General features: G+C 39.6%; 1 protein-coding gene across 1 annotated transcript in view; it reads left to right on the top strand.

The window, feature by feature from the left end:
* The first annotated feature begins 221 nt into the window (after positions 1 to 221).
* The window catches only part of LOC126372516 (GTP-binding protein REM 1), a 195,071-nt gene continuing 179,042 nt past the window's right edge, over positions 222 to 16,250 (top strand). Inside the window, exon 1 of the mRNA XM_050018318.1 lies at positions 222 to 644. Coding sequence (XP_049874275.1) covers positions 278 to 644 — 367 coding nt within the window. The 5' untranslated portion in view covers positions 222 to 277. The remainder of the gene's footprint in view (positions 645 to 16,250) is intronic.

Raw genomic sequence — 16,250 nt, 5'->3', positions numbered from 1 at the left:
TAAGATAAGTTTCAGGCCGCCCGCCCTACAATTTGCCCGCCCAAATCGCCGCCCAAGTTTGTGATAACAACTTTCAGATTAATGACGTCATCGTTACGGTTCGAATTAGACGTTTAAAAAGAGCACTAATCCCGAAAGCCGGGATGCAACAAGTGCGGGGCGAGGGGAGGCGGGGAGGGGAGCGAAACGGCGAAATCCAGTCAGTATCGCCGCGACGATGGCAACGGACGGACGTACGAAGCGCTCGCAGTCGATATGCGCGCCGGCTTCCGCGAGCATGGAGGCGCTGGCCGCTCCTATGGAGACGACGCCGGCGCCACGCCGCCGCCCCGCCACGCGCTCGCAGTCCGCGCGCATCACCGGCGGCAGGTCCGTGCGCTACCGCCGGCAGCAGCAGCAGCAACAGCTGGATAAGGAGACCCGTGCGCGGTACAGCTCTGAACCGAGACTGGCAGAAGTCGAGACTCCTCCTCAAGTGAGGCGTCAGGCGTCCGCTCGTCGTAGGCCTCCCGCCGGCGCCTCGACTGCTCCACGCCGCTCCAACGCTTTCCTCGACGTCCCTCGTCCCACAGCGCACCAGCCCGAAGAGGAACCAGACGAGGACTCGTACCGACTCCGCACCTTCAACATCACACAGAAAGGAGGTCAGTGCTACGACGTGCGTTCACCTCAACTATATATAACCGAAGTTTGAGTGCTTTTTTTTAATTCGATTTGGGAACGAAAAAGTTGGCAAACAGCCGATTCCGGATTGTAAGTGTTGTATGTCTTCCCTGATTGGGTTCATGGACTTGTGTGAAGTGAAAGCGTTTTTGATAGTAGGTAATTTGAGTTTATAGCCCTCGGAATTGTGGCCGATATAAGACAGGTGGTATTCAAAATTATCTGAAATTGTTTTACTGCACGAAAAAGTACCTGCACTTCATCAAAACTCGACGCTATCAATATTTCGGCCGTTGTTATCAAACTGAAATTGTTTTTTGGCCGAGTATTTTCGTCTAACAGGCGACTGATCTAAAAAAAACTACGTAAACAAACAGTTTACAAAGAAGCTTATACACTAGTTTACAATTTCCATTCGGAAAATTTAGCAAACGTTCAGATGGACGCCGATTTGCAAAACCCAATATCGTGGTTCAGCTGTCGCGTCGCTTTAGATGAAAAAAAAAAAAAGAATGCAGTTTAATCATTTTTGCTGCTTCTAAAAGACAAAAGATTGTGCTCTACTAGTTACTCTGTTATTAAATAAGGAAATCCGATGAATGAAATACATAAAAAAGCTCTATCAAAATATTCTCATTATTGTCTACCTACGTAAACTCGTAAATAATAATTAAATGGTCACAGTACACTATATCGTTGCCTTATAGGTAGTCTTCTATCGTGTGGGTTGTGAGGTGAATTACCAACCTCATCAACCCTGGTGTCAGAGTTATTATAGAGCCGCCAAAGGCCCCTGACGTGGCTCATGTAACGACTACTTACTTAAATCAGTAAGTAGTAACCGGTACCAACGGCTCGTGCCTTTCGAAGCACGGATCATCTTACTTTTGGACATCAGGTTAGGACCAAACTAGGGATCACAAAGTGATTTTTGTGATATGTCCTCACCGGGATTCGAACCCGAGCCCTCCGGATTGTGAACCCAACGCTCAACCACTGGACCACGGAGGCCGATGATATCATTTATCTATAATCCAAACACGTATTCAAACTTACCAGGTCGAATTCACTAGTTTAGAGCCTGTGTCGGGATTTGAACCCAACTACGATGTAAGGTACATTTTGAAATGTAAAGACGAATTAAAGGGGGATGAAATACCGCATTTCGCCAGGACATTGTAATCCCTATTCACACACTCGAATTAGTAGTAGTGTCGATACATCAAAACAACCTTTGGCTGCTGGCAAACGCGCGAAATGTGCTGGTTCCTCAAGTATCCATACTTCATCATCATCAATTTAAGAGCCACGCTCTTGTCGGTGTAGCATTTTCCATTCCAGTCTATCAAAGGCCAATTCCTTGACTTCCCTATAAGACACGACGTTAACCTTTTCTTTAATCTGTTACATGTAAGCTCTTTTTGGTCTTCCCATTCCTCTCTTTCCGTCTAGCTTTCCTTCTATGATGTTTTTAATAAATTAGTCGACCCCACCATACTTACCCCACCTAAAGTCACCCTAAAGCCTGTCACCCATATATCGATCATCATGCTAGAAAGAACACAATATCTATACGTCATACCCGGGTTGATAAACAGCTGAACGCGTTGTACTTTCCTCCCATGCTAGCATAAAATGACCTCAATCAATTCAGTCATACTTCCTGGGTATTCCCGAAAACGCGACGTTGCCAGACCTCCCTCTCCAAACCCATTCCAGTATCTGGCTCGAGAACTCGGTTTTTGATTGGTCGTTAAAAGCTTACCGTGAATCATGCTCAACGTTTACGAGATGCGAATAAATCCGCATACAGTTTACTTTCGGAGTAAAAATAATTTGGACGCAAACGTGAACCGAAATTTGCGCCGACGCAAGGTTGTGGTTTCTGCTTGTAATGATCTAAACACGTTCGGGAAGTGGTGAGAATGTTGCGAAGCGATAACAGTTTAAAGCGGACCTTAGTATTAAGCTGGCAACATACGACAGAAATGATTGTTATCTATTTAAAAAGCGTTTACCTAATATTAATCTTTTCGCAAAAGAAGTGTGCCAGGATCGAAGCAAATGGAATTGCATTCCATTCTCTGCTTACCCCGGCGGGAAATAGGCGTGAGTTTATGTATGTATGTATTATAATCTTTTAGAGTATGTGGCAAAAAAAGACAGAGGGATTGTTCTTTTTAACATCTGATCACCTGTTACCATTACTACTACCAGATAGTCAGCTCTACTTGCTGCAATTAAACACATGGATGGCCCATATGCGTCTTCCTGATTCCAGTTCTTCAGTTCCTTTTTATGACGTCGTATCAAAAGTGGCTTCATGTTGTCTTCTGGTTACTCGTGGCTCTGCCCTCCATATTACGGATTGCGAGCGTATGTATTGGGGTTTTCTTTTCGTCTCTAACCTGCATTGATTACTTTAACATAATCTAAGCGAGGACATTAGCTTCAAGCGATAAAGCCACCATTTGCCATGTACCTTAAGTTAAGAATATTTTGTAAATATTTCCTTTTATTTTGGTGCAATAAAGTATATTTGTATTGTATTGTATTGGAGATATTGCTGATGAGTCTCACATGGTACGGTCACGAGCATTAATATGTATACACTTTGGTACCATGTCACATTAACTTTTTTGACAAATTGAACTGTAAGTCCCACTAAATGTCAAATATGTTAGTGCGACAGAGTCCTAAAGTGGGTACATTATATTGCTCATGACTGTACATACATTGAAGAAAGAATGCAAACTTCCACCATAAATAAACTCGCTGAAGCATGAATTATGAAGGAAAAGTTTCAGAATGTTCCGTAATGAAGTTTATGAAGAATATGTGAATGCTTTCAAATGAACGTCTTTACGAGTTACCAAATCGCAAAATAGGTATTCTTAACTTTGTAATCATCAAATCAAATCAAATATACTTCTTTGCACACAAAACACAAACATTTAGCAACAGTTGCTTTGAAGCAATTGTCAGCTTTCGTGGCGCGAACTAAGCACTTACACCTTTTTTTTAACTGGCAGTATTCGTTTATGAAAGTCACTATGGTCCTGTGGTATATCGGCTTGCTTCTCAAACGGGGAGCGTCGATTCGAACCCTGGTATCGGACTCTCACCAATGAGTAAAGTATTCACTAACACAAGTAACACACTCGACCATTATAGACAGCGATACGGCTCGCCACCTATCACATTGGTCTGACGGATAGCACAATGAGCTTAGTTCATCTTGCGATGGATGTACCTCTGACTACCCCAATTGGGATATATAATCTTGAATAAGGCGGTAATAGTTCGGTATTTTACTCTAAGTACTCTCAATTTTGCAGCTAAGTGTATTGATGGAGGAGCTCGGTCGCGCAGCGGTTAACGCGCTCGGTCTGCGATTGTTGAAGTTAAGCAACTTTCGCAAAGGCCGGTCATAGGATGGGTGACCACAAAAAAAAAGTTTTCATCTCGAGTTCCTCCGTGCTTCGGAAGGCACGTTAAGCCGTTGGTCCCGGCTACATTAGCAGTCGTTAATAACTACCAATCCGCACTGGGCCCGCGTGGTGGTTTAAGGCCCGATCTCCCTATCCATCCATAGGGAAGGCCCGCCCGAAATAACAGTATATTAAAGACTCAAAATATATCAAATGTTTTAGTAAAAGGAAAACTCAAACTTATTGATACAGTGTCGATTGAGGTACCTAGGTGTATGTAAACTTAGGCCTACATAATACGGTTTCTAAAAGCAGAAATCAGAATCATTTATTCAAAGTAATTATCATGGATAAACTTGTTGAAGGTAAAATCATTTTTGAATCTACGTCATTTCGCAAGGTGTTACGGCTGAGGAGAAATGACAAGAAACTCCAACAGCAACACAGCTTTTTAATCAATGTATGTGTTGTAATGTATACCACATTACAAGTTCTTTAATAACTAGAGGAACACATTTAATACCAGGCATTTTAATCATTTACATCTTCTTCTATCGTGTGGGTTGTGAGGTGGATTACCAACCCCATCATTTAGGTAATCATTAATCATAAGCTTTTTTACATAAAGTAAGCTTCACATGAGCTTTAAATTTATTTTCGAACAAAATAAAAATGTTATCTGGTATTTAATTGTAAAAATGTATACATAACCCCAAAAAAGATGAATTTAATTTATTTTATATAGAATTTTGAATACCGATTTCATTTTTATTCTTTGTATTGTAAATATTGTCAAAGTTCTATGTTTTTTTGTTCTCTGAATAGCAAAGGGCCAATTGTCACCCTATAACACAATACACGAGAAAGTGACATTGTTTTAACGAGTTTGTGATACAAAACCATTGGAATAATTGGTTTGGGGCGAAGTTGAAACATTTGTAGTAAATTTTCGGCAGAAAGTAACAGTCGTAATTATATTCGTATTAACCGTACGAGAACGTTTAGTTGTTTTTTTTATATTAGCGTTCGATTCCCGGTGGGGACAATATACAAAAAATACTTTGTGGTCCCTAGTTTGGTTAGGACATTACGGGCTGATCACCTGATTGTCCGAAAGTAAGATGATCCGTGCTTCGGAAGGCACGTTAAGCCGTTGGTCCCTGTTACTATTTACTGATGTAAGTATGTAGTCGTTACATGAGCCATGTCAGGGGTCTTTGGCGGCTCAATAGTAACCCTGACACCAGGGTTGATGAGGTTGGTACTCCATCTCACAAGCCACACGATAGAAGTGATAAAAAAACTTATACCTTTTCATTGCACGCAACATGACGTAATAGGATGTTTGTAACTATAGTTATGAACCTGGTTCATGGTCCATCTTCAGTCTAGCAATTGTCCTTTATCTAAGTCATCATCATCAGCCCATTAACGTCCCCACTGCTGGGGCACGGGCCTTCCCTATGGATGGATAGGGAGATCGGGCCTTAAACCATCACGCGGGCCCAGTGCGGATTGATCGTTATTAACGACTGCTAATGCAGCCGTGACCAACGTGCCTTCCGAAGCACGGAGGAGCTCGAGATGAAAACTTTTTTTTGTGGTCACCCATCCTATGACCGGCCTTTGCGAAAGTTGCTTAACTTCAACAATCGCAGACCGAGCGCGTTTGTCTAAGTGAAAAGCTCTTTATCAAAACAGCAGACGCGGTTCACGATGATACACAACTCTGCATAATGCATATTGAATGGCACCAACCGGTCTGTCTAGAACAATACGAGCTAGCGAATAGAATAGAGCCAAAGCCAGGAAACTGATGTTTGCTAGTTATCTGATTTTAGTGGCCTCCGTGGTCCAGTGGTTTGAGCGTTGGGCTCATGATCATCCGGGACGACTTAGGTTCGAATCCCGGTAGGGACACTTCATAAAAATCACTTTGACATCCCTAGTTTGTGGTTACGACATTACAGGCTTATGACCTGATTGTCCATAGGTAAAATGATCCGTGCTTAACAAGGCATGTTAAGCAGTTGGTCCCGGTTAGTACTTATTGTAGCAAATTTGAAAGCACCCTTGCCTTGAACAATATGTGTCAATATTAATCTTATTATAACCTCTGCTCTTCTAACCTCAATACTCTTGATTGATTATCAAGAGTATTGAGGTTATCCGGATGTCCCACGTTCAAATCCCAGTGGGGACATATCACAAAAATCACTTCGTGATCCCTAGTTTGGTTAGGACATTACAGGCTGATCACCTGATCACCATCGGGCCAATCATAGATTTTTTTTGTATAGAGTGTCTGTTGTGTGACAAAACCAGCTAGCTAAGAGATTGTCAATGTCAATGTACTGATGTTAGCGGTTATCATATTTTCAGTGCAAGGGTAGATACTGTACTACTGTTGATAAGAGATAGCGACACTCCGGTTTTGAAGTGGCACCGCGAAATGGTTCCAGTGTTGTTTCGAAAATTAAATTGTTCTTTTCTTAAAATAAAATTCCGCAGAATTCGACTTTTCTGACTTTGAATTAATATTTGTGATAATTGAGAGCCGTGGTATCCCAGTTGGTAGAACGCTTGCCTCTCACTTTGAAGTCGCAGGTTCAAATCCAGCACCGCCCTAACAAAATGATTGTCGAATTTGTTTTCGAATTCATGTTTGGATCATAAATGATTATCACGTGCTCAGCTGTGAAAGAAAACATCGTGAGGAAACCCACATTCTCCAGAATTGCATTTTTTGAGGTATGTGACCTAACCTGTATTGGGCTGGTTTTCCCTTCTCGGGTTGAATAGTCAGACAGGCAGTCGCTTCTGTAAAAAACCGGATCTGTCAAATCGTCAGGTTAGGTAAGCGGACCGTGTGAAAAACGGGAAAATGCTAGGGCTGTTAGCGACACCGTACCGAATACTGAGCGGGATGATTTAGGTCATAAATCTGAGTTAAACAAATGGAATTTTTCATCGCAAAATGTATGATTCTATATGTTTATTTTTATAATTTCAGTTCTATTCTTTTCTTTTTATCTCAGAATCATGATCTGTATGATCCTTCAAAGTTTTCGTTACGGGGTCACTAACACTTAACCTTGTGCCATACCATTTTTAAAGCCTATCCACTATTCCTGTAAGTATGTAGTCGTTACATGAGCCTTTGGTGGCTCAGTAATAACCCTGACACCAGGGTTGATGAGGTTGGTATTCCACCTTACAACCCACAACACACCACACAGCACAACACACGATAGAAGAGAAGTTTCCTGAAAAAAATTCTCGTCTTCCGTCATGTGCAAATCTATTTCCAGTAAACGAATCCCGGAACTCAAATTTGTCCCAGGGGCGAAAAAAAATTACCGAAATTGAGCGTCACTAATTCTCAGCAATGATTGTGTCCATTATCCTTTTTAATTGGTCCCTTCTACCGAATTCCAGGGTCTGAGGAAATCCAATTTGGACTTGAATTCGAAGTGAAATGACCAACTAAATAATCTTAACGGCTTGATATAAATTCTTCTATAATCACAATGATCTAACAGAAAACTCGTTAAGCCGTTGGTCCCGGTTACTACTTACTGATGTAAGTAAGTAGTCGTTACATGAGCCATACCAGGGGCCTTTGGCGCCTCAATAGTAACCCTGACACCAGGGTTGATGAGGTTGGTACTCCATCTCACAAGCCACACGATAGAAGAAAGAATGTGGTGCGGGTACTTAATTCATCTCACCTCTGACTACCCCAATTGGGATATATACCAAATCCTAATGAGGGATTTTGCAGGGCACGTTCCTCAAAATTAATATAGATGGCGCTGTACAGTTTTCACTCATGAAATTAGAAAGTCTGTACTGAAATCAACACCATTGTGTGGTATTTTATTGTAAAACTAACGTCCGCCCGCGACTTCGTCCGCGTGGATTTCGGTTTCCGCGGTAACAATTTCCGATGTTTTAAATTGTTAAAACCTGTGTGTTATTCTGATGTTTAAGCTACATTATTGTAAAGTTTCATTAAAATCCATTAAGTAGTTTTTACGTGAAAGAGTAACTAACATCCAAACATCCATACTCACAAACTTTCACATTTATAATGTTAGTAAGATAAGATATTAGTAAGATGTGGTTGCGCCTTTAGTTCATAGTGAAATAGAGCCCTTAGAACTTCTGCAGTAAGTGGTACACCTGAAATTTGTTTTCTGATAATGGAATTTAATAAAACTTGTAAATATAAATATCAGAGCGGTGGAGAAAAGTATTATTTTCTTTTAGAGCTTCGTTACCTTTTTCTTTTTATGTTTTCAAAAGCTTCTAGTTTTAATTAAGCTTTCACAACCTTTCTCTTACTGAAATGTTGTACCTCGCGGCTATGTTAAGATTAAGAAGAAGTAAGTAAGTACTGTAAAGTATACTTATTACGAACGATTAGCTCAGTTTGTAGTGCATCTACTCAGTACGGTCACGAGCATTAATATGTACACTTTGGTACCATGTCACATTAACTTTTTTGACAAATTGAACCTGTAAGTCTCACTAAATGTCAAATATGTTAGTGCGACAGAATTCTAAAGTGGGTACATTGTATTGCTCATGACTGTGCACTGCGGGTTTTTATATTTATAGAATACAATACAAAAACGCTTTATTGTACACATATAAACACAACGTTAAAACAATCACAAAACAAGACAAGTGAAGCACAATCGGCGGCCTTATTGCTGTAAAGCAATTTCTTTCAGGCAACCGTAGGATGATAAATAATTTTTACGATAAGCCAGTTTGTAGATTTATCAAAACAAAATATAAATAGTATCAGATATAATTAGCACGGCTAAAAATGTATGAATATGAATAAGAAATACCAAATACAAAACAGCTCAGAAAATCCGTAACATTAGACATTTCCGTTCGACAAAGACCATTTCAACTTGTTCGTAAACATGTGCAAATCTATTCTGAACTGTAACATTTGCCTATAAAGTTTGTTTGTGTGGCGCCGGAATACGCGACCAAATTATGTCTGCGTTTGCGCATTCAGAAATGAATTTATTAATAGAACTACTCGTATAAGAATATACACTACAATATTATTTACATAGAAATAAATAGCGGCCTCTGTAGTCCAGTGGTAGAACGTTGGGCTCATGATCATCCGGGACGACTTAGGTTCGAATCCCGGTAGGGACACTTCATAAAAAACACTTTGACATCCCTAGTTTGTGGTTACGACATTACAGGCTTATGACCTGATTGTCCATAGGTAAAATAATCCGTGCTTAACAAGGCATGTTAAGCAGTTGGTCCCGGTTAGTACTTATTGTAGCAAATTTGAAAGTACCCTTGCCTTGAACAATATGTGTCAATATTAATTTTATTATAACCTCTTCTCTTCTAACCTCAAAACTCTTGATTGATTATCGGTAATTATGCCTGCCATCAATCTAATAATCAGCAAGGCTGTGTATTGGCATCATATTGACAAAAATTTTATAAGCAAGATCAATCATTGTATTTATATAATTATGTTACGGCTAATACCCGAAGTGCGGCTACACCTAGTTTTAGCCGGTTAGAACTAGGTTGCGGCACGCTGAGAGGTGAGGGTATGGTATCCCGACGTGCCGGCAGAGTAGGGGAATGATTGGTGAAAAGGTAGAAGCAACAGCAAGCAGCAATATATATATAGTTTATTAAAAACACTTCACAAAACTTAGTAACATAGTCACAAAAATAATAGTTCACAATATACACATTTCAAAAAGATTCCAGACTAAGGATTTAGAGGGCACGGCCCTAAACGGTATAATACACTTGTTGTTTTTATGAAGGTCGGGGATTCAGTGAGTCAAAAAGTGAGTAAAATGAAAGGAAATGCGAATGGAATGGAATGAGAATTTCGTAATTTAAAATGATGATGGTCCGAACAAAAGGCCAGTATGTGCAGAGTTTGTACTCTGCTACAAGGTTAAACCACTTACTCTTGGTTAAACCTAGTATTAGCCGATTGTTTTCGGGTAAAACTAGGTCTAGCCTTCTTCATGCCGGCTACAACTAGGTCCAGCCATTCCCTGAAGAAATAGATAATCGGTTTGGATATATTTGGTTGAATATAATGAATAATATAAGGAGCGGGAAAATAAAACAGCGTCGTTCTTGCTACTCCATTTTGTTTCTATTGTTTTATGATAAAATATGTGGCCAGCTAGCTAAATTGTTACATCCCGTTTTCGCTAGATGGCGCTTGTCTGTGACATTCCCTGTTGGATAAAACTAGGTCTATCCGATATTATTCCGGCTAGAACTAGGTCCAGACAATACCTGTTGGATAAAACTTAGATGCGTGTCCCGCCAAGCCTTCCGCCCCACGTCACACTCTTGATTCACAGCATCTGCAGCAGCGGCGCGGGGTGGAGGGCATAGCAAGGCACGCGCCTCTGCAGGTTGTGGGCGCCAGGTGCTGCTGATCTACTGCAGGTCTACTAGCGAATGTGGCCCACAGCGTCTTTTCATTTTTTTGACAGTTATAACTTAAAATAAAATTAGATGGTGTTTACAGGAATTAGCACCAATGTGCATAGCTGTAAGTGATCCATTAAATAAATAAATAGCAATCCGAGCCGAACTTGAATTACTGACAGTGAGTGAAGACATACCTACTCGTCGGTAATTATCGTTTGTCTAGAGGGGCATTGAACATTTTACCATTTTAAGTTTGAACAAAAATGAAACGAAGCTAAAAACGTATTTGCAAGGAAGAGTTAAGTATTCGACGAAGCCGCACATATTTCGAGTTTAAATCTGTTCTCGTGAGAACGCTTGAGCACGCAAGAAAGATTTCGAATGCGCGCGAATTTCGAGTATTTCCCCGCAATTCGCGTCGTTTCTTCATTTCGCATTTGAGTGTTTTAACTGTAGGTATATTTTATACTTTATATTTCTACTCACGGACAAAGAAATCGATTTTAGTTTCGTCCGACTGCGCGACGCAAAAATTAGGGTTATGTGTTTGACCGTTATGTATGAATGTGTGTACAGTCATGAGCAATATAATGTACCCACTTTAGGACTCTGTCGTACTTACATATTTGACATTTAGTGAGACTTTCAGTTCAATTTGTCAAAAAAGTTGCTGTGACATGGTACCGAAGTGTATACATATTAATGCTCGTGACCGTACGTAAATCTCCTTCTGTTCCCACCTAAGTTCTACACCAGTGACATTTAGAAGACAGCTGTAGCCGAATGCCAATCTGCCCTATGAGTTTACTTACACCACTGTACGTACAATATTGAACTGCATGGATAAAATAACTTATACAACGAAGATAAAAATTCAATATCATGTAAATTATTTTTCGTTCGCTTCGATCGTATCTCGCCATATGTATTCTAAGCAAAATATACATATTGGTTACGATGTTTTAGTACAGGTAAACACGACCTATTCATTGTTATACCGATTGTTGGTGACATCGCAAAAGTATGAAACTGAAAACATAAAAAATTAAAAAACAAACTAAAATTTTCATTAATTTTCTGACAGGAAATTTCACTTTATATCAACGCAGAGTTACACAAGTGCGTATATTCGTGTATATATTTGTTTGTACGTACTTATACGGGGTGTAAGTGACATCGTAACGAATACTGAGCGAGATAATTCAGCTTATTATTATTAGTTGGTATCAAGTGGAAATTTCCGTCGCAAAAGTATAGAATTGAAAATAATTAAAAAACAAAAACAAAAAGTAAGTAATTTTGCGACGGAAATTTCCACTTGATATTAACTCAGAACCATGGTCTGAATCATCCCCCGCAGTATTCGTTATGGTACCGTTAAGACCTTAATACCACGCCTATATCCACGAAGGGGTAGGTAGAGGTTTATATGTATACACCCTGTTGTCTTCTGATTACTTGCGGCTCTGCCACATTGATGTTGGACTAACGACGTGAGGTTGTGAGTGAGCTCGTCTATACATAGATAGTGAGTTCGTCTGTATATACATAGTGAGTTCGTCTGTATTTACATAGTGAGTTCTTCTATACATAGTGAGTTTGTCTTATCCATTTATTAGGCAATATGATAATTATTCAAACTCAGTTTAAATCTCTCTAAGTATCTACTAGTTACATAAACAACGCTAAGACAGAGAATCCCTTGAAATTAATATAGCATTATAACTATGTTTGAGCCCGTGCTCGCATAAGAAATTTCCATGACACCATGGACTTGAAATATTTTGGGACATACTCTTGTCTTGTTTAGATTCAAGAGTTCGAATCAGAAGTAACCTAATAAACTGACATAACATAGCATCATGCTTGTATCCCCGAAAGGGTAGGCAGAGATGTATAGTATTATACGCACTCCTCGCCAGCTTTGTTAGAGTCATAGGATGTGAGCCTATTGCCATAAACGGCGCACAAATCCTAGAAACTACGTGTTATCAATTATTTATGAACTAAACAACAAAACACAAAGTCAAATTCCGTGGTTTAGTGTCCGAGCCGGCAGCGGCACTCGAACCCTAATATGGGAGATAATGTTCTTTCTTTACCCCCAGACCACGGGAAAATAACTTTTATTTTGTTTTTAATAATAATTGTGTAGATCAATGGAGCGCCCTATTAAAAAATGAGAATGTAGCCGTGTGCTCATATTTACAATATAATGCAATAAAAAAAGCGCTTTATTGCGCATATAAACACTACATTAAAAATAATTACAAAAATGACAAGAGACATTCCGCGGCTTTATTGCAAAAATGGAAATTCTTCCAGGCAACTTTAGCCTATAACCTTAACCTCTTTTATTTCTATAGAGCACAGAAAATCTCTAACTATTTTATTTTTATGCTGTACCATTCAAAGATTTGTCCTAAAAAGATTTGAAAGCGTGGAACCCCTACTTTTCACACGAACAACTTCCACCCTGCCTACGGGCATGTAAACAAGTTAATTTCATAACGGAAGACATAAGAACTCATCTCTTTGTGATTGCTGTTTATTCCAAATCTAATCAATTTTAATTAACTTATGGAAATTTCTATCTCCATAAGCTTTAGTGAGTCCGGGATAAAAATGTTTTCCTACTGTGTTTGGAGTACGGAATGCAATCCCGATTCGAGATCGCAAATTCGAAGTCCCGCGGGATTAGAAATACCAATACCGCGAGATCCCGAAATTTTCGGGATCGGGGATTGCATTCCTTAGTTTGGAGATGTTTTGACGAATATTCATTTATTTTTATGGTTCCGAACGTAAAAAGGAAAACGGCACCGGATCAGTTTCTTGTATGTCTGTCCGTCCTATCACCTTGTCAAGACCCTTTTTATTTTAATTTTAATGTTCTTCAAATATCAGCCAGAAATATTCCACACATTAAAAACTCCCCATTTTCCCCAAAACTATCCCGATAAGTTATTTTTTCCGTAAAAAACCCTATCCAGCAACCTTGGCTAACCGACGGAATGAAATTTCCTAAGCTAAAATATAATATTGAGAGAGAAAAAAAATACCTCCTAAGCCCCCGAGAAATTCAGTTACAAGCCTGTCCGCTATTAATTATCTTCTTTTAATTTACTTATATTTTTCTTTGGGAATTGGAGACTTTGAGAGTCCTTCCATTGCTTGGCTTTTAAACAGGCGGCTGGAGGAAAATAATATGTTTCTTTTTTTGCATGGCATCTATTTACAGCTTGATTTTTTACAGCTTCCTCGTTTCCACTGACGCGGAGATTTTATTTATTTATTTTATTTTATTGATGGTTGATTTTTTTTGATGGTCGGAGATGTGCGGATTTGACCACTCACAGCGTTCGAGAACTCGTTTGCTTTTTAGCAATAAGTCATGGGCGGCCTTATGTTTTTATTCGTATGTTTATGTCCTTTGTGCTGTAAAGTTCTGTTGTGCAATAAAGTATTATTGATTGATTGATTGATTGAGAGAGCGAAAAACGAAGACGCTCTGTCACTCTCTCCCTCACGGTGATTGGTCGATTCCTGCACATCTCCGCTCCTCTTCGCAAAGCCCCAAATCAATGGAAACGCAGCCTTAACATCATACTTATGTGAGTGGTTCGATGTTAATTTCAACAAGATAATTCTACGCGTTCCTGAGAAAGAGGGTTTTCACAGACACGGAGAAACGGACAACAAAGTGATCCTATAAGGGTTCCGTTTTCCCTTTTGAGGTTTGGAACCCTAAAATAGGCAAGCATCTACACAGCAAACATGATTCGTCAAGACCAGTTCCGAAAGAGTACAAAAACTTAGAATTACTTGAGTAGTTTAATACTGTTCGCTAATTTTCGGGCTTCTGGATGCGAAATTAGGGTTGAGGAAAGTTTTCGAAGTTAGTCACTTGCAAAAGGGCTTTATTAAGGAAGCTCCCTTAGGCTTCAAGTTACTTTGGCTGTTCTTTAGTTTATCAACTTGGTAAGATACACTTATAAGATACACTAAACAAGTAAGTCTTCCTCTTACATGTAGGTTACAAGGTCAATGGCCAGTCTCACCAACCCTGGTATCTGTTGTATCTAGTTATTGCAATCCCGAATCGAGATCACAAATTCGAGATTCCGCGGGATTGGAAATATCAATCCCGCGAGACCTCGATATTGTCGGGATCTCGTCTAGTACATAAAAAAAATAAAGTTAGGATGACTGAAAACGATGAAAATTGCTTGTGCGTGATGGTGAGGTAAATTAAAACAAAATATTTATTGAAAGATAATAAAAACATTCGTTCATTCTTCAATGTTACAAACTAAATAATTAAGTTTTCTTTGGAAAACAGCATAATCAAATAAAAAAAAAACTCAATAAGATTCGCCCAATCCCGTCAATCTCGAATGGGATCTCGTCATATTAGGCTTCGAGATTGATCCGAACAATTTAACGAGATCTCGTGAGATCGGAATCCCGCGAGTTCGGGATTGCATTCCCTAGTTGTATGGCGACTTAATGAATTTTTTTTACCTGATATTTAATTGGCTCACATTAATAACAGTTTTTATAAAAGTACGTAGTCGTAGAAGCCACTGGAAATATCGATCATGGACCTTAAACCCGCACGAAAGAAGAGGAAAACCGTAAACATCATTATAACCATATTTTTAAAATTAATTGAGCAGTTTATCAGCTTCCGTCAGGATCAGGTAATAATGTAATATGAGTACTTTGACCTTATCATCTTATCCTACGTTATATTTGCCGTAGCAAAAATAAAACAGTAGGTTCACTTGACGCAGCTGAACATACTTCGTCTAGCCAGACATTGAATTTGTAGTCATCATCTACCTGGCGTTATCTCGTTTTTTACACGTTCCGCTTACCTAACCTGAATATTTGACAGGTCCGGTTGTTTACAGAAGCGACTACCTGTCTGACCTTCCAACCCGCGAAGAGAAAACCATCCCAATACGGGTTTAGGTCACATACCTTCGAAACTTCTCAGGGTATCACCGCTGAGTACGTGATAATCTTTATGATCCAAACATGAATTTGAAAAACGAATTCGAAAAAAAATTACATTGAACTTGTATAATTGTCATCAAAAAAAATCTAGTGATCTGCATACGATCTTGACATACCACTTTCTGTTCATCCACCCTCCGACACCTATCCACATCTCAGGAATAGAAGGAAGAACTAACAGGAAGGGTGCCTTTCCACCAGAGATGTGCTATGCTATATATGATGTGCTATGTCTGATATCCACCAATCATATTCATTGGTGAACGTAGCATAGCACCGGTGGAAACGGATTCAACTAAGATATGTTTTTATATGGAAGGATGCGTACTTTAGATGTGTGCTATGGATTCGTGCTGTGGATGCGTACTTTAGCCATGTTCCGAGCAGAGTACCTACAGTATGCCCGCGTTTTTCGCTGAAAGTAGACATGCCATCGTGGAAACAAAAAGTTATTTTATATCTCGCAATGTGCGCCGATGTGTAAGAGAGGAAGGGGAAGACCAAGAAGAGCTTACATGGAACAGATTAAAGAAAAGGTTAACGTCGTGTCTTATAGGGAAGTCAAGGAATTGGCCTTTGATAGACTGGAATGGAAAATGCTACACCGACAAGAGAGTGGCTCTTAAATTGATGATGATGAATGTGCGCTGGTGCCCCCGTGTCTTCGCAGCGCAT

The sequence above is a fragment of the Pectinophora gossypiella genome, chromosome 14, assembly GCF_024362695.1.
Source record: "Pectinophora gossypiella chromosome 14, ilPecGoss1.1, whole genome shotgun sequence".
NCBI classification, from domain to species: Eukaryota; Metazoa; Arthropoda; class Insecta; order Lepidoptera; family Gelechiidae; genus Pectinophora; species Pectinophora gossypiella.
The sequence above is the reverse complement of the archived record's forward strand: the minus strand, read 5'-3'. Positions and strand labels throughout refer to the sequence as shown.